Source organism: Schistocerca nitens, chromosome 7 (assembly GCF_023898315.1).
Source record: "Schistocerca nitens isolate TAMUIC-IGC-003100 chromosome 7, iqSchNite1.1, whole genome shotgun sequence".
Classification (NCBI taxonomy): Eukaryota; Metazoa; Arthropoda; class Insecta; order Orthoptera; family Acrididae; genus Schistocerca; species Schistocerca nitens.
This window is the reverse complement of record NC_064620.1, coordinates 466631639-466651341: the sequence shown is the minus strand read 5'-3', so window position 1 is coordinate 466651341 and position 19703 is coordinate 466631639. Positions and strand designations below refer to the sequence as shown.

At 42.7% G+C, this 19703-nt stretch overlaps 1 protein-coding gene across 5 annotated transcripts in view; it reads left to right on the top strand.

Moving 5' to 3' along the window:
- The window catches only part of LOC126194848 (testis-expressed protein 2), a 407145-nt gene that overhangs the window by 306518 nt on the left and 80924 nt on the right, over positions 1-19703 (top strand). For all 5 annotated transcript variants that reach the window (XM_049933193.1, XM_049933191.1, XM_049933190.1 and 2 more), the window contains exon 12: positions 3810-3891. In XM_049933193.1, coding sequence (XP_049789150.1) covers positions 3810-3891 — 82 coding nt within the window. The remainder of the gene's footprint in view (positions 1-3809; positions 3892-19703) is intronic.

Below are 19703 nucleotides of genomic sequence, written 5' to 3'. Positions count from 1 at the left end.
GCTCCTGACCCTACTAGTGGTTGACCATCCCTCGACTTCAATAATTTTTGGGCTTGATGCTTTCACACTGTTTTGCTTTTCAATTTCTGATGAATTTAAGGTTGTTTCCACTGCTGTCCCTTTCCAGAACCTCGACGATCTGTGCTTGGCCTATGCCTCTCTGTTTCAGTGTGACTTAGGGTGTGCTTCGTACTTCCAGGCGCACATTGCTCTTATGCTGTTTTCTAGGCTCGACCCATGCCGGTGACCTTATGTCAAGCAGTAAGCAAGAGCTTGATCGACTGCAGGCTGCTGTCATCATCGATCCCATGAAAGCAAGTGCTTGGGCAACCTCATTAGTGGTGATCTGAAGCCCAGTGGCTCCCTTCACCTATGTGGGGATTTCAGATTTACAGTCAATGCACAGTCCCTGGTTGGAACTTATCCCATTCCCCGGAAGGAAGACCTTATCACTAAACTTGCAATTGGTGAGTCCTTCTATAAGATCGACCTGGCAGAGGCTTACCACCAATTACCCATAAATGAGAAATCCTAGAGCATCGTTGTCATCAACATGCCTTTCGGATTATATAAATACAATTCCCTTCCATTTGGTATTTCCTCAGCGCCAGCCATTTTCCAGAGGTACCTGGAGCAGCTCACACAGCCCATCCTGGCTTGTGTCAGTTATGTCGATGACATTTTGGTCACTGGCCTTACACACCATGACCTAAAACCTAGGTACCTTGTTTCACATCCCCATAGGCCGCAGGCTTAAGCTGTCAGCTGGAAAAGTGTAGTTTCTTTCAACCGGAAGTCGAATACCTGGGGAACTGGCTCAGTAAAGATGGCATTCATCTGTCGGATCACAGTGTCGTGGTCATCAACTCCCTTCCCCACCCCAAGGATTTATCTGACCTCCAGGTTTTTTCTGGGCGAGGTTTACTACTACTTAAGGTTTTTACCCCAGGCTGCTGACATTGCAAAGCCCCTCAATCACTTTCATCACAAAGGGGTGCCTTTCAACTGGACCTCTGCCTTTGATCGACTTTTCTCCTCTTGAAAACTATGCTCAAGTCCACCCCTTGCCTGACTCCCTTCTCTCCGGACCACCCCTTGGTTGTGGTGCCCAATGCTTTGGCCCATGGTATTGCGGCAGTCCTGGCTCACAGGAGTGAGGATGGCTCAGAACAGCCCATTGCATATGTCACCAAGGTGCTATCCCCAGCACAACGGAACTATTCTCTGATTGAGAAAGAGGCTTTGGCGATTGTGTTTTCCATTCAGAAGTTTCACATCTGTCTGTTTGGGACAAAGTTCACTGTCCTCACTGATCACAAGGCTTTGGTTATCCTATTCGGCCCATACACACACTTCCCAGAGTGAACTGTTCAATGTCTCCAGTGCTGGGCACTGTTCTTACACAATTACACTTATGTTATCCTCTCAGCAACTCTCAACACTTCAATGCAGATACTTTGCCATGTCTCCCCTCGAGGCCTGATCCCGAGTTTGGCCAGCAGGAAGTCCTCTGCTTTCACACTGATACGGCCTGCCAATATACACTGGACAGATTTCCTGTCACGGCTGCACAGGTTGCCTCTGCCACACGCCGGGACCCCATTCTGCGGCAGTATCTCTGCTACGTGACCCATGGTGGCCCACCTATCTGCCTCACTGGTTGAAAACTGAGTTTAGCCCCTGGCGGCACCTCTCACACAAGCTCTCGGCTATGACGAGTATACTTCTGTTGGCCACAGAGGCTGATACTCATCAGGTGATCATTCCACACAGTTTGTGCCACCACATCCTTCACTTGCTACATTGTGGACATTGGGGGATGTCCCACAAGAAGGCATTGGCTCGCTGGCATGTATATTAGCCCGGCATCAATGGCGACATCGAATGTTTGGTCCTTGGGTACACGGTGTGTGCGCATCACCAGGCCAGCCCTTAGCAGTCATTTACACCCTGGGCCACACCTCACTGGCCCTGGGACTGCATCTATGTTGATTTTGCGGCCCTGTTCTTGGGATTGATGTGGTTACTCATTGTGGATGCATACTCCAGACACACACATGTGGTGTACATGGCGTCCACCATGACTGATGCCACACTCACGGCCTTGGTTCAAGTACTCACCATCGAAGGCCTACCTCGTACTTTGGTATCTGATAATGGCCCCCATTTCACGGCAGCCTCCTTCCACGCATTCTGTGTGGCCAATGGTATCAAACACGTCTGCACCTCTCCGTTCAATCCATCCTCCAATGGCACAGCAGAACAACTGGTAAGGACGTTTAAACAACAGCTGACAAAAGCGGTTGAATCCTCTGCCACCACGTCAGCCCTCACCTTATTCCTGAGCACTTATCATACCATGCTGATTGACGGTCATAGTCCAGCTGAACTCCCCCACATGCAGCAACCACGGACCCCGCTCCATCTGCTGACATCGTCACCTTCTCAGCCCTGCTTCCAACCGTCTCAGGGCTACACCTTGGGCATTGCTGTGTGGGCCTGCTCGTTTTGGGGGAAAGGCTGCTTGGACTCCTGCCAAGTAGTTGTGAGCCACAGGCGGCGTGTGACGTCAGTACAGACACAGAAGGGGCTCAATCACTGCCACCATAACCAACTCCGGCCTCGTACCCCTTCATGGCACCTCAAGTCCCGCAGCCCTCCGCCTCCTCCTGGTGTGCATGAGGCCCTTGAGTCGGCCCCACTGCCAATGGCTGCCAGCTCCCCGCAGGCACACTGGCACTCCTTCCCGCATCCACGAAGATCGGAGGCACCGTGCGATGCCCTGCCCTCCGGTGACATTTTGATGGATTGCACTGACTGCTCTTTCAGTGCATCCCTGGCGGTCAACAACACAGGATCTTCCTCTGTTCCTTCCACCCATCAGGGCACCGTCCGGGGCATTTCCGACCTTACACACAGGTTTTATGGGAGAGGGATCTGCTGTTGGAAGGCACAGAAGTTGAAGGCGCACCAGAGGGTATGAACCTGGATATCCACTAGGGGTCTTTGTGCTCCGGCACGCACCTGTGCCATGAGCCTCACTCTGTGAGTGCGCCACTTTCCGTATCACGTGAAGTCCACGGCCAATCACGTTTCCCGCTGTCATGTATTTAGGCAGTCGAGCAGCACTACCCCGGCAGTCTGGTACTCACGTAGTTCATGTATGCGTTTCGGACGTACTGCGTTCCACTTCTGTGTGTTGAGATACATACTGCCATTGTTTGGAGTCTACCTGCGTTGTTGTTGTCTCGCCATGTTTATCACCACCATTCTTGCTTGCTTGCCTTGTGTTGTGTCCTGGTTGGTCGTAGTGTCTGTTGTCCCCTACTTGTTCGTCTGTCCTGTCTGTTCATTGTTAGCGATGCCTTGAGCGGCTCCCCTGCATGGTGGCTTTGCCTCTCCATTCTCTGCCGTGCACCGCTCGCCGATCGCTCACGGTTATAACGGGATTTGATAAGGAGAATCCAGGTGTGTGTGTGTGTGTGTGTGTGTGTGTGTGTGTGTGTGTATATATATTATTGTTTTGTCTCCCAAACTTTTTTCAATGTGCCTGTCTGTCACTCAGTCCCTGCTCTGTGCCTGAGTTGTTATCTACTGTTTTCATATTGAAGTGTTAGAAATATTAGAGTTCTAGTAGTTGTAAATAAAGATTAGTGTCACTGAAATGCTTGAAATGAATCTTTCATCTTTATTGCCCTGTACCTGTATAATCAGCTTATAAATCTATGCAAAATACTGTTCATAAATTGTTGTGTATATGAAAGTGTATGTATGTTGTTTGGTGACTGTTCCGAAGTTTGTGGTTACAGTGCAGCATCACAAGGTGGAGGCACTGGCAAGAAGATTCTGCGTATGGTTAGCAGAATAGCTGCTTCTCGCTACTTTCAGCAGGTTAGCTTAGTCAGTATTTTGTTCTTTTTCTTAGGAATGAGTTATAAAAGCTTTTTTATTGTATTAGTAAAATGGAAAACTCTCCCTAATTAGGAAGTGTTTTCTTTTTTAATATTATTATCCTGTTCTGCTGAGCGCCAATGGAAAATTCAGTTAATTTTTTTATTGTATTTAAAGCATTGCATTGATCTGAACTTGATAAATGTTGTATTTATTGATAGGCTAAACGACAAATGGCTTGATAGATAACTCAAGTGTCAGGTCTTCAGCTGCATTTTTAAGACATCCTGTTTACTTTTTAGGTGCAGCAGAGAACAATAAGTAAGGATTAGATAATACCAGAAACAGCCAAGAATCATTTATTTTTTTTACTGATTTATCATACCAAGGCTAGAGCCATAAAGCCCTTTCTTACATCTCACCAGGCATTCTTTACGTTTTATCATTGACTTCTTTATTACACATATTGCAATGGGGTTTACATTAAAGATGGAATATAGCACTTGGAAACAGTACTGATACAAAAAATAAAAACATTATTATCTGCAGCAGGAAGGGAAAGTTAACGTTTGTTTGTGAAGAGTAGACTAAAAGATAGATAGGTTTATATTCAGCACACTGTAGGGAAGTTTTAGCTGTTGCATTTTTTAGAGCTGCCAAAGTTAATGTGTCAAATTTTTTTTGTATTTTGGTGTGTCAAATTTTGGATCATCAATTACCTTAATTACTGAAGAGCTTGTGCTGTAGTGTCTGTTAAAACTTGATTAATAATTATATAGGTTGAAGGTGTCCGCAAGTATACTATCTTTCATTGACAACATTTTCCAGGTCTTTGGATACTATTGGGGACATGCCTAATTTCATGGAGTGGGATATATCTTGTTTGTAAAAGGAAATAAAATAATGTCAGTCAGACCTGCTATCACACTCTCCACAGTGTTATTGGTAATAGTTACGCTAAGATAGACATTGCCTATACTCCAGCAGAGATTTCCACTGGTGCTTTTCGTATTTATTCTATTGTAATGTTTCATCAGTTGAAAGTGTATGAGTTAAATACACTGATGTGCAAGATTGTCACTGCCAAGTAACATAGCATGATGAAACTTGGACCACACATACAGAACTGCTGCAGTATAGTACTCTACAGTACAGTAAAGAAGGTAACTGAAGGAATTACGTAACGAGACAAACAGAAATGACACTTTCATACAAAGACAATAATTACACAGAAGTCATCTCAATTTGCAGTGGTCTCCTGGGCATTACAAACGGTAGGATGTATTTCTTAACAGGGTGTATGATCACCAGACAGCAGTGCATGCTCTGCAACATGCCATCATGCTGGCCACAAGGTTGGTTAGGAGTTCTTGCAGTAGGCTGTTCCACTCCTCCACCAGCACAGTTGACAAATGCTGGATAGTGATTGGTGCCTGTGGACATGCTGCAGTGCATCTCCCCACCACATCCAACGCATGCTCAATGGGATTGAAGTCAAGGGGACAGGCAGGACAGGCTACTCGTCACGTAATATCCTCTCATGCCAAGAGCTCCTTCATCTGGACCGATCAATGCCTTCACACGTTGTCATCCTTAAAAGTGAAGGCAGGGCCAAATGCATCCCTGAACAGATGCACATGGCGAAGGAGTACGGTGTCACAGTAATGTTGATGATGAGTGTACCATGTTCAAAACTTTGGAGGTCAGTATGCCAATGCAACATTATGCCTGCAGCATTATACCTCCCCACACAATACCACCTGGATCACCAAAATCATCATGTTGGACAAATCTATGTGTATCCTCATATGGAGAGAGGTGGGGGCACATAGTTCATCAAGGGACATTTCATCCTTAAATTTTGCACACCAGAGTCTATTGTCCTGAGTAAGTTATCATCGTGCATAAACTTATGGGAAGACAGTTTTCATGCTGTCTTTGTTATTACAATAGAGATGTCAGCAGAAACTCAAATTGACACAAGAAGACTAGATATCAACTGAAATTATAAAATGGGCCAGTAATGCTAGTCAACATAACTAGATTACTGAAAGATATGTGTGAAAAGGAGGGTATACCAGAGGATTTGAAGACAGTGATCATATACCCATTACACTAGGAAGGAGACCCCAAAGTTTTGAATAATTACAGAAGGATTTGCCTGTTGCTAGTTCCATACAAATTCTCTCAAAATGATAATGATAAAAAAAAGAAAGAAAGAAAAGAGAGAGAGATAGAGGAATTTCCTATAAACCAGAAGACCAGAGAAGTAATCAAGGAGAATCGTAAAATCACCATTCTTAAGTATGATTCCAGGAAAAATGTCAGAACCTTCGGGATCAAGACAGAAGTGGAAGAGAAGCTAGGGCTTTTAAAAGTGCTATTTAATTTACTTTTGGAAAAAATAATCCAGGAACAGAGAGAACGATTTGAGAAAGAAGGCACAATAGGTATAATAATGGATCACAAGGACAGTCTGAACATTGAATGCTTAGCTTTCACTGATGAAATGGTGATCCTAAGCAAAAGAGAAGGCCAGAGAAGGCTACATGTAGTATTGCAGAAAGTGGACCTGAAAATATTCCATAAAAGATACAATTTATGTATGAGATGAGGGACAGGAAAGCAAAACATGGGGTACTCAAGAAAGTTGACAAATGCTTGTATGTACAGGAATGAACACAGCAAAATGGATGAGACAGAAGGGGTAGTAAAAATAGGATTAGCAAAAAGGAATTAGGTCACAAATTCCTGTAACACATATACAACAGTAAATAAATATCCATCAAAAATATACTGAGGCACTACAGAATGGTTATAAGGCCACAAGTGCTGCATGCATCTGAATGTCTAATGTGCAGCAAGAAAACAGAAACCAAGGGAAAGAGAAATACAGAGAATGAAATACTGAGGAAGACATTGGACCTAGAAAACAAGGGAACATTTGAAGGTAAAGGTGAAACCAGGAGCTGTGCGCACACAGAGCAGTGGGTTGACTAATAAAATGAAGAACAGACTGGCTTGGCATGTCCATAAAATGAATTCCAGCAGATTGCCCAGAAGGGTCTTAGAACACACTAAGAAATATGTGAACCTCACAACATGTATGAAAGAAAGAAGCTACGAAAGACTTAGTAGAATTGTGTCTAAGCACAGAAGACATGAGGGGCAGGGACAGCTACAGAATAATAATAGACACACACAAAGAGTTCAGGAAACTTAGAAACAGCAAAAGTCCCTAACTAACTGACAAAGGGAGGCTAAAACTCAGATTATGAGGATGCTTGGGAAGTGGAAGAAGTGAGAAACTGAAAAGTGTCCACAGAAAGCCAAAAGAGAAATTAAAATAATTAAATAAATAGTCTTGGATCTCTGACAGATGGTGATTTGCAGCAGAATGGTGACTGTCTGATGCTGAAAACATTCACTGAGTTTGTCAGCTGAAACCTGGAAAACAGTTCCTGATTTTTTTTTCTTTTTTCTTTATCATGTCCATACTTCCACAGAATTGTGGAACTAATATATTTACACATAACAGGATGAGTGTGCCTCATGTACACACAGTGTAGAACTGCTTTATCCTGTTTTACAGCATTTTCTGCCATTCTTAATATTCAGGCATCAGAATTTAATTAATAATCTGATGGGCATCTCTGTTCCTCATAATTTGTGGCTTAGTTTTCGGCCACATGGTGATGGAGTGTGTTTTCAAGGAAAATCCTGAGCTTATCTTCAAATTCATAAATTTTCCCATCTTTTATGGGATACATAGTTATTTTCTGTTGTAGAGTTTCTAAGCTGTTCACTATCAATGTGTCGTGATCTTAATGTTCAATTTTCGTGCTTCTCATTTGGTGTAGTATGTCACTTATGACTGTGATGAGTAGACTACAGATTTTATGTCGTACTGAGAGGCCAGAAGCTGATATTTGCGCAATGTCTGTTTCTTCATTGCCCTTCACCATGTACGACGATATGGCTGTGTCACACATAGTGTTTTGCATTGTAGTGAAAAAAAAGCTCATATTGGAATGAGATAATCTTCTCAGTTCATTGGGGATGGTGCATTTCTCACCAAGTCTATGTACATTTTCCCATTACAGTGAAATTCCCATATAGAAACTGAAGAGAGTACACTGCTAAGTGGAAGGACACCAGAGTGCTTGGCAGTTCTTAGAATACACTAATTAAACACTTCTAGCACAGTAGACTTATTTTGGTGAATTTGAATTTATCTTTTTTTCTCTATAGGGTTCGTCATACTTAACACTTTATGTTTGATGTCAGATCGGATATACAAGCCACCGCTGCCACCTCACTTCCCCGGCCTGTCAACCCCAAGCAACGTATACACAAATTTAGTGGAAATACGTGAATTCAGTGATGTTAATACAGGAGGATTGAATGAAACTTCAGTTATAGAAGAGATGGCTCACTTCTTTCATTTGTGCACAATAACTGGCATTAGAATATGTGACTAGTAGCTCCATCGCTTGCTTACGGGCAGGCTACTTCAGGCTGTTTAATCCATTCACTACTACCGAAGATGTCAGGAAGTAAAAAAGATTGATCTGCATTCCTGACTGTCATCACTAGAAGCATAGTTTAGGCATGTCCATAATTTTGTACACGCGAGGTGATTGTTGTGCATATTCCTTTAACTTGTGGTTTTCCCTCTAAAATTAAAGAGGTGTGGTAATGAGGGAAACAGTATTTGAGATGAGGAAATGTGGTGTTTATAGTAATGAGCATGACCAAGCATTCAATGTGTCCTTAAACAGTGATAGCAGGGAATGAAGTGGTTAGCAAGAATTACTGTTTCTTCATCACCACTGTTGAAATAATAAACAATAATATGCCCATCCTATTATGAAAATTTCTCAGGTTCGTTATCAAACATATTAGTTATTGTTACTGAGAGACAAATGGCACATTGGCGAGTGAAGTATGACAGGAGTACTTAGGGGTGCCTTGTTGTTCTGGCCTAATACGTGCTAGATTTGTCAGACATCATGTTTGGTATGGCATGAGTGTGGCAGGCACTGCTCGTCTTTCAGGTCCAGTCAGATGTGGATGTAAGAAGGTGTCTACTAACTGTGATCCACTAATGATCATTACACTCAAAACCAGAGTATGGTGTGACTTCTGAGGTATGTGCAGTGTGTGTCAAGAGTCTCTTGTCTGACGTCTAACAGTGAACTCCTACACTAGAACGATCTCTCCCATAGTGCTCTGCGATATTTTTAGTGGGTGTGTCCAAACATCTAATTGGCTTGTTCAAGTTGTTGTTCTGATCAAAGTTGTTGAATAACACCCTCATTTTTTTTTCTTGTGCTGAAAGACCCAGACATTTGCTGAGAAAATTTTGGTTGAGAGAAACTTGCTTATTAGGCAGATTGTTTTTCCTATAATTCTAGCAAATATGAGGGTTGGATCTTAAATAGTGCCAACTATTTATTCACAACCGATACAAAAGAGTTACATGTTTGCACCTGTTACTGTCCTTCAAAGTAGTCACCGGCATTCCTTCATCTTTGGAATCAAATTAAAGTTACGAGGATAAGTCTGAGGAGTATGGTGGACGGTACAGTACTTCCCAGTCCCATCGACCGAACAGAACAGCCACAGCTTGCGCTGTATGTGCCTGAGCATTGTCGTGCGAAATGACGGCTGGGTTGTACAGAAAGAGTCGCCGCTTCTTTGGCAAAGCTGGTCGCAGGTGGTGCTCCAAAAACAGACAGTAATACTGCACATTGGCAGTCTGCCGTGCAGGAACGTAATGTATTAGGATAACACCATCACAGTAGTACACGAGAATCACCATAACTTTAGACCGCTCCATTCGCACCATCAACAGAACGGGCTCTGCTAACAGTGTACTACGCATTCCACATTGCTGGCAACAGGTTCTACACAATGCTGGTGACTACTTTGAAGGACAGTAACAGGTGCAAACATGTAACTCTTTTGTATCGGTTGTGAATAAATAGTTGCCGCTATTTAAGTTCCGACCCTCGTGTTTTGCATCCCGTGGGTGTGTCCTTTATTCAGCTGTGTCCTTGAGCGTCTTTTGTTATTGTGAAAATTTCTGCATGCCTGTAGCTGACTAAAACAAACGCTGGTACCTGACAATTTCATCTTGTCTCACAGTGATGGTTGGAGACCATCCTGTGGCCACTTTCACCGGTTGGCACCAGACACCCCAAGTAGCCACTGACTCCCTCACCTCCTGTGTCTTCAGTAACAGATGTCTTGTACATTTCATTCTGTGGTTCTTGATGGCTTTACCTTGTTTCCTGTTTGTCTCATTCCTCTTTTAGGGGTTGGCTAGGCATCTCGTTTGGCCAATATAATACAATATAAATATTACAGACCATCAACAATTTGTGTTTTAATTGTTAAAACAGTAAAAATTTATAGGGCCAGAAAGGCCAGTGCAGCAACCAAAGAAAATAAATTTAAGAGACTAGCTTCAAGCATACTAATTGTTACTTCAGTTATAGTAATTATTTTGATAACAATGGTCATTTCATTTATAATTTGTATTTAATAAGAGGGTCACCCAAGGGAATGTGTAAGCATCACAATCACGGAAAAGAGCAATACTCACAGTAGTATAATAAAAATTGAAAGTTATGCAACAAAAAGTCAATGATGGTAGTGTTAGTCATAAAAAATAATAATAATTACATAGTGAGTACTAAAAACAAGAAATTTTCCAGTAGATAACAGATTTTACATCACTGGATAGCATCAACAACTAAGTAGCATTAAGTTTTTTCATGTTGCCAACTAAAGTTGTGGTGATTTATTTATTATCATGGCAGAAGTACAATGTATATAATCAACAAAAGGAAATCAATTGTTGATGTCAGTTTACACAATGGTTGACCAGAGACTGGCCACATAGAGTGCATTGGGTGTCGCTCTCATCAGCTCTCCCACAGCTCTTGTGGCTGTAGATGAAGAACACTGTAGGGCATGGTTGTTAGTCCGCACAGCATCACACTTGCAAAAACTTGACTTCACAATAAGGCCTCACTTCTGCAGGTTGGTCTTGCATCTCATGCTACTAGAATGTAGTCTGCTGACAGGCACAGACGGATATATTCATGGCACTGTGAGGATATGTGACTTGTTGTAGCAAAATAGTGCCCTGCCAACAGCACTCTCTGCTGCAACACACACACTGCCTGTTGGCAAGTTTGGCAACCCCAGACACTGTGGAGACGATGTCCAGTTCCATGGTATACTGCCCAGGCCATATAAGGAAATATCTCAATGTTGATGAAAGCCATTTACACACGTCCTCATAATGGCACAGCTGCCTGCATGGCCTAATTGGTGTGCAGAGCATATGACTGTCAGACAGATGCAATAATTTTTATGGAGTGAAACTGAGCAAGGTGGTGCAGTGGTTAGCACACTGGACTTGCATTCGTGAGGACGGCGGCTTAAACCCGCATCTAGTCATCCTGATTTAGGTTTTCCGTGATTTCCCTAAATCGCTTCAGCAAATGCCAGGATGATTCCGTTACAAGAGCACAGCTGACTGCCTTCCCCATCCTTTCCTAATCCACCGGGATCGATGACCTCACTGTTTGGTCCCCTCGCACAAATCGGACAACCTACCATGGAGTGCCACAATTTCTAGAAGGTAACCAACTCTGTTACACTTACAACTTACACATCACCTGCTGGATGTGCTGCTCTTAGCTTTTCACTTTACAATTTTTTTTTTTAAATCAGTCAATCTATGGTGGCTCACAGAAAGTGTAACAATGTCATTGTTATATTGTCATGAAGAATATTTCTAATGACACAAGTTCCATTTGTACTAATCAGTGGCACTTGAGAAAGTTTCCAGAATGAGATTTTCACTCTGCAGCGGAGTGTGCACTGATATGAAACTTCCTGGCAGATTAAAACTGTGAGTTCGAGTCTCGGCCCGGCACACAGTTTTAATCTGCCAGGAAGTTTCACTTGAGAAAGTGTCATTAATTTTGAGGAAGATTCAAGAACTCAAGTTAAAAGTAGTACAGTATCCACCACCTCAACATAAATATGTGTATCTTCTTCCTTCCAATTTCAGTTTTTGCCTCAGCAAAATGTTGTTTTCTTTAGAGTTGATCCTAGAAGGATCAACAACATTTCACATTAAGACTAATTAACTGAGGATTTAGATGATGCACTGGAGACATAAAAAAGCGCTTTACATATGTTATCTGAGGGCACAATCACTATGCTACTGGTATCAGATAAATTATGATAATAAAATACTCCCCCCCATGAACCATGGACCTTGCCGTTGGTGGGGAGGCTTGCGTGCCTCAGCGATACAGATGGCCGTGCCGCAGGTGCAACCACAACGGAGGGATATCTGTTGAGAGGCCAGACAAAGATGTGGTTCCTGAAGAGGGGCAGTAGCCTTTTCAGTAGTTGCAGGGGCAACAGTCTGGATGATTGACTGATCTGGCCTTGTAACATTAACCAAAACGGCCTTGCTGTGCTGGTACTGCGAACGGCTGAAAGCAAGGGGAAACTACGGCCGTATTTTTCCCTGAGGACATGCAGCTTTACTGTATGATTAAATGATGATGGCGTCCTCTTGGGTAAAATATTCCGGAGGTAAAATAGTCCCCCATTCGGATCTCCGGGCGGGGACTACTCAGGAGGACGTCGTTATCAGGAGAAAGAAAACTGGCGTTCCACGGATCGGAGCGTGGAATGTCAGATCCCTTAATCGGGCAGGTAGGTTAGAAAATTTAAAAAGGGAAATGGATAGGTTAAAGTTAGATATAGTGGGAATTAGTGAAGTTCGGTGGCAGGAGGAACAAGACTTTTGGTCAGATGAATACAGGGTTATAAATACAAAATCAAATAGGGGTAATGCAGCAGTAGGTTTAATAATGAATAAAAAATAGGAATGCAGCTAAGCTACTACAAACCTCATAGTGAACACATTATTGTGGCCAAGATAGATACGAAGCCCACGCCTACCACAGTAGTACAAGTTTATATGCCGACTAGCTCCGCAGATGATGAAGGGATTGATGAAATGTACGACGAGATCAAAGAAATTACTCAGATAGTGAAGGGAGACGAAAATTTAATAGTCATGGGTGACTGGAATTCGTCAGTAGGAAAAGGGAGAGAAGGAAACATAGTAGGTGAATATGGATTGGGGGGAAGAAATGAAAGAGGAAGCCGCCTTGTAGAATTTTGCACAGAGCATAACTTAATCATAACTAACACTTGGTTCAAGAATCATAAAAGAAGGTTGTATACCTGGAAGAATCCTGGAGATGCTAAAAGGTATCAGATAGATTATATAATGGTAAGACAGAGATTTAGGAACCAGGTTTTAAATTGTAAGACTTTTCCAGGGGCAGATGTGGATTCTGACCACAATCTATTGGTTATGAACTGCAGATTGAAACTGAAGAAACTGCAAAAAGGTGGGAATTTAAGGAGATGGGACCTGGATAAACTGAAAGTACCAGAGGTTGTAGAGAGTTTCAGGGAGAGCATAAGGGAACAATTGACAGGAATGGGGGAAAGAAATACAGTAGAAGAAGAATGGGTAGCTCTGAGGGATGAAGTAGTGAAGGCAGCAGACGATCAAGTAGGTAAAAAGATGAGGGCTAATAGAAATCCTTGGGTAACAGAAGAAATATTGAATTTAATTGATGAAAGGAGAAAATATAAAAATGCAGTGAATGAAGCAGGCAAAAAGGAATACAAACGTCTCAAAAATGAGATCGACAGGAAGTGCAAAATTGGTAAGCAGGGATGGCTAGAGGACAAATGTAAGGATATAGAGGCTTGTCTCACTAGGGGTAAGATAGATACTGCCTACAGGAAAATTAAAGAGACCTTTGGAGAGAAGAGAACCACTTGTATGAATATCAAGAGCTCAGATGGCAACCCAGTCCTAAGCAAAGTAGGGAAGGCAGAAAGGTGGAAGGAGTATATAGAGGGTTTATACAAGGGCAGTGTACTTGAGGACAATATTATGGAAATGGAAGAGGATGTAGATGAAGATGAAATGGGAGATACGATACTGCGTGAAGAGTTTGACAGAGCACTGAAAGACCTGAGTCGAAACAAGGCCCCAGGAGTAGACAACATTCCATTAGAACTACTGATGGCCCTGGGAGAGCCAGTCATGACAAAACTCTACCATCTGGTGAGCAAGATGTATGAGACAGGCGAAATACCCCCAGACTTCAAGAAGAATATAATAATTCCAATCCCAAAGAAAGCAGGTGTTGACAGATGTGAAAATTACCGAACTATCAGTTTAATAAGTCACAGCTGCAAAATACTAACGCGAATTCTTTACAGACGAATGGAAAAACTGGTAGAAGCGGACCTCGGGGAATATCAGTTTGGATTCCGTAGAAATGTTGGAACACGTGAGGCAATACTAACATTACGACTTATCTTAGAAGAAAGATCAAGAAAAGGCAAACCTACGTTTCTAGCATTTGTAGACTTAGAGAAAGCTTTTGACAATGTTAACTGGAATACTCTCTTTCAAATTCTGAAGGTGGCAGGGGTAAAATACAGGGAGCGAAAGGCTATTTATAATTTGTACAGAAACCAGATGGCAGTTATAAGAGTCGAGGGGCATGAAAGGGAAGCAGTGGTTGGGAAAGGAGTGAGACAGGGTTGTAGCCTCTCCCCGATGTTATTCAATCTGTATATTGAGCAAGCAGTAAAGGAAACAAAAGAAAAATTCGGAGTAGGTATTACAATTCATGGAGAAGAAGTAAAAACTTTGAGGTTCGCCGATGACATTGTAATTCTGTCAAAGACAGCAAAGGACTTGGAAGAGCTGTTGAACGGAATGGACAGTGTCTTGAAAGGAGGATATAAGATGAACATCAACAAAAGCAAAACGAGGATAATGGAATGTAGTCATATTAAATCGGGTGATGCTGAGGGAATTAGATTAGGAAATGAGACACTTAAAGTAGTAAAGGAGTTTTGCTATTTAGGGATTAAAATAACTGATGATGGTCGAAGTAGAGAGGATATAAAATGTAGACTGGCAATGGCAAGGAAAGCGTTTCTGAAGAAGAAAAATTTGTTAACATCGAGTATAGATTTAAGTGTCAGGAAGTCGTTTCTGAAAGTATTTGTATGGAGTGTAGCCATGTATGGAAGTGAAACATGGACGATAACTAGTTTGGACAAGAAGAGAATAGAAGCTTTCGAAATGTGGTGCTACAGAAGAATGCTGAAGATAAGGTGGGTAGATCACGTAACTAATGAGGAGGTATTGAATAGGATTAGGGAGAAGAGAAGTTTGTGGCACAACTTGACTAGAAGAAGAGATCGGTTGGTAGGACATGTTTTGAGGCATCAAGGAATCACAAATTTAGCATTGGAGGGCAGCGTGGAGGGTAAAAATCGTAGAGGGAGACCAAGAGATGAATACACTAAGCAGATTCAGAAGGATGTAGGTTGCAGTAAGTACTGGGAGATGAAGAACCTTGCACAGGATAGAGTGGCATGGAGAGCTGCATCAAACCAGTCTCAGGACTGAAGACCACAACAACAACAACAACAATAAAATACTTGGAATTTCCAAATAATAATTATAAGAGAAATACAGGCAGTAGCTTCAGTAAAAGCATTAAGCATGTTACTCAAGGAACACTTAAAAGTGAACTTAGTATCTTGATTAATATCAAGTAATAGAAATACTTACTCTACACCACTCCTAGGCCTAATGTCTACAAATATGTGGTGCAAAACACAACTCACCTGGCTTTGCACTTGTAGAAAAATACCTTAATTCAGTCTGTTGGTCAAAAGGCTGCTGAAAGTGTATTTCACCCCTTAATATATAATACAGAAAAATTAATTGTGCGAGTATGGCACTGGTGAGGTGTTATATCCAAAAGTTCCTGAAATTTGAAAGCTTTTAGTTACAAGTACATTGAAATATTGCTAAATGTCTTCCCATAAATCCCTCTTTAATCAGTGTAGCAGATGGATATGGGCAGATTGGTTTGGTTCGTTGTTATGAGCATATTCCAATTGTTGTGTTTTTCTTGGTTGGCAGTTTTGTGATGGTTGATCTAAAAGAGCTGCAAATCTGTGTAAAGTCCTATTTTTAAAGTTGCTGTTGAAGCGAGTCTTTGGGAACAACAGTTTGGGTCAGATACAGATTTGTTACTATCATAAGCCAGTCAAAAACTAACTAACATGGACACCTGATGAAGACCTTTTTGGTTGACCGTTAGATGGTATCACAACCTTACAGTGTGTAGTGGTAGGTGCTTCATTTACCACTGTCACTCTCCTCCCACCCTGCCCCAACCCCTTTCCCTTAAGTCTCTATAAGAACTTGAATCTATTTAGAGGAGGCACCAAAATGTTGGTTGACTATTCTAAAAAATGTACATTCTCTGAATTTTACAGTAAACCATACCATGATACACAATCCTTTCTTGCAGTATTTTTCAGTGGAGCTTGATGGGCAACTCCATGATCATTTCACACATTCTGAATGAACCCATAGTAAAACATGCAGCTTATCTTTGTATCTTCTCTATTTCCTTTGTCAGTCCTATTTTGTAAGTGTGCTAGACTGAGAAGCAACAGAGGTTTTCTAACCTGTCTCATTCATGCATTGTCTATATCCTGAGGATTCTCCCAGTGAATCTCTGTCTAGGTCTGCCTTTCTTACGTTTTTGTTTGATCTCATCATTCCATTTTAAATTGTGATGTACACTTCCTCCCAAAATTGATTGAATTTGACTATTTACAGTGACTGCTTGGCAATCATGCACTCAATGATATATCTCTCCAACTATTAATGCACAATGTGCTACATTCATTTATGTTGAGGGTCAAACCCCAGTCTCAGTGCCACATGTCAATCCTTTGCCAGTCTTCCTTCATTTTACTCTATTTTTTTAATGTTGCAAATTTGCTACAAAGGTTATAATACATAAGATTTGTTCTCATATTCTACAACAGATTGACATCATTGGTATAGGTATGTAGTTGTTCATCTGTTTGATGGCCCTTCTTGAAAGCAGGACTGACTATCTCATTTTCCCAATCACCTGGAAAACTTTGTTTCTACAGTGACTCATGATAGACTATTCCTAGAAGAGGTGCAAGTGCTTTCACTTGTATTACATGTAAAATTGTTTAGGTATTCCATCAGATCTGTTTGTGATCCCTCTGTTCAATGGCTGTAGTTGATCTGTACCCCACAGTCACAAATCTCAATAGTCATTTTTGTATTTGTGGGACATTTGAGAAGGGTTATCACACTATAATCTTCTTCAGAGAAGCGATTCAGAAGACAGAATCAAATATTTTGCTCTTATCTCTGTTGTCCTCTGTTTTGGTGCAGAACTGGATAGATGGCCTCAATCTATTTTTAATAGTGGTGGAGGGACTTGAAATTAGATATATAGATTGGAAATCTTAATAAAAATTTGCTGTTTACATAATTAAAAGGGAAATTTTTAAAGAATTATTAAAAAAGGATTGGAAAGTACCCATAAGGGAGAGGGTAAGGAGTCATTCCAATCCCGGGAGCGGAAAGACTTACCTTAAGGGGAAAAAAGGATGGGTATACGCTCGCACACACACACGTATCCATCCACACATATACAGACACTAGCAGACATCTCACAAGCAGACATATTTAAAGACAAAGAGTTTGGGCAGAGATGTCAGTCGAGGCGTAAGTGAAGAGGCAAAGATGATGTTGAATGACAGGTGAGGTATGAGTGGCGGCAACTTGAAATTAGCGGAGATTGAGGCCTGGTGGGTAACGGGAAGAGAGGATATATTGAAGAGCAAGTTCCCATCTCCGGAGTTCGGATAGGTTGGTGTTGGTGGGAAGTATCCAGATAACCCGGACAGTGTAACACTGTGCCAAGATGTGCTGGCCGTGCACCAAGGCATGTTTAGCCACAGGGTGATCCTCATTACCAACAAACACTGTCTGCCTGTGTCCATTCATGCGAATGGACAGTTTGTTGCTGGTCATTCCCACATAGAATGCATCACAGTGTAGGCAGGTCAGTTGGTAAATCATGTGGGTGCTTTCACATGTGGCTCTGCCTTTGATCGTGTACACCTTCCGGGTTACAGGACTGGAGTAGGTGGTGGTGGGAGGGTGCATGGGACAGGTTTTACACCGGGGGCGGTTACAAGGATAGGAGCCAGAGGGTAGGGAAGGTGGTTTGGGGATTTCATGGGGATGAACTAACAGGTTACGAAGGTTAGGTGGATGGCGGAAAGACACTCTTGGTGGAGTGGGGAGGATTTCATGAAGGATGGATCTCATTTCAGGGCAGGATTTGAGGAAGTCGTATCCCTGCTGGAGAGCCACATTCAGAGTCTGGTCCAGTCCCGGAAAGTATCCTGTCACAAGTGGGGCACTTTTGTGGTTCTTCTGTGGGGGATTCTGGGTTCGAGGGGATGAGGAAGTGGCTCTGGTTATTTGCTTCTGTACCAGGTCGGGAGGGTAGTTGCGAGATGCGAAAGCTGTTGTCAGGTTGTTGGTGTAATGGTTCAAGGATTCCGGACTGGAGCAGATTCGTTTGCCACGAAGACCTAGGCTGTAGGGAAGGGACCGTTTGATGTGGAATGGGTGGCAGCTGTCATAATGCAGGTACTGTTGCTTGTTGGTGGGTTTGATGTGGACGGACGTGTGAAGCTGGCCATTGGACAGATGGAGGTCAACGTCAAGGAAAGTGGCATGGGATTTGGAGTAGGACCAGGTGACTCTGATGGAACCAAAGGAATTGAGGTTGGAGAGGAAATTCTGAAGTTCTTCTTCACTGTGAGTCCAGATCATGAAGATGTCATCAATAAATCTGTACCAAACTTTGGGTTGGCAGGCCTGGGTAACCAAGAAGGCTTCCTCTAAGCGACCCATGAATAGGTTGGCGTACGAGGGGCCATCCTGGTGGTACCCATGGCTGTTCCCTTTAATTGTTGGTATGTCTGGCCTTCAAAAGTGAAGAAGTTGTTGGTCAGGATGAAGCTGGCTAAGGTGATGAGGAAAGAGGTTTTAGGTAGGGTGGCAGCTGATCGGCGTGAAAGGAAATGCTCCATAGCAGCGAGGCCCTGGACGTGCGGAATATTTGTGTATAAGGAAGTGGCATCAATGGTTACAAGGATGGTTTCCGGGGGTAACAGATTGGGTAAGGATTCCAGGCGTTTGAGAAAGTGGTTGGTGTCTTTGATGAAGGATGGGAGACTGCATGTAATGGGTTGAAGGTGTTGATCTACGTAGGCAGAGATACGTTCTGTGGGGGCTTGGTAACCAGCTACAATGGGGCAGCCAGGATGATTGGGTTTGTGGATTTTAGGAAGAAGGTAGAAGGTAGGGGTGTGGGGTGTCGGTGGGGTCAGGAGGTTGATGGAGTCAGGTGAAAGGTTTTGCAGGGGGCCTAAGATTCTGAGGATTCCTTGAAGCTCCGCCTGGACATCGGGAATGGGGTTACCTTGGCAAACTTTGTATGTGGTGTTGTCTGAAAGCTGACGCAGTCCCTCAGCCATATACTCCCGAAGATCAAGTACCACGGTCGTGGAACCCTTGTCCGCCGGAAGAATGACGATGGATCGGTCAGCGTTCAGATCACGGATAGCCTGGGCTTCAGCAGTGGTGATGTTGGGAGTAGGATTAAGGTTTTTTAAGAAGGATTGAGATGCAAGGCTGGAAGTCAGAAATTCCTGGAAGGTTTGGAGAGGGTGATTTTGAGGGAGAGGAGGTGGGTCCTACTGCGACGGAGGACGGAACTGTTCCAGGCAGGGTTCAATTTGGA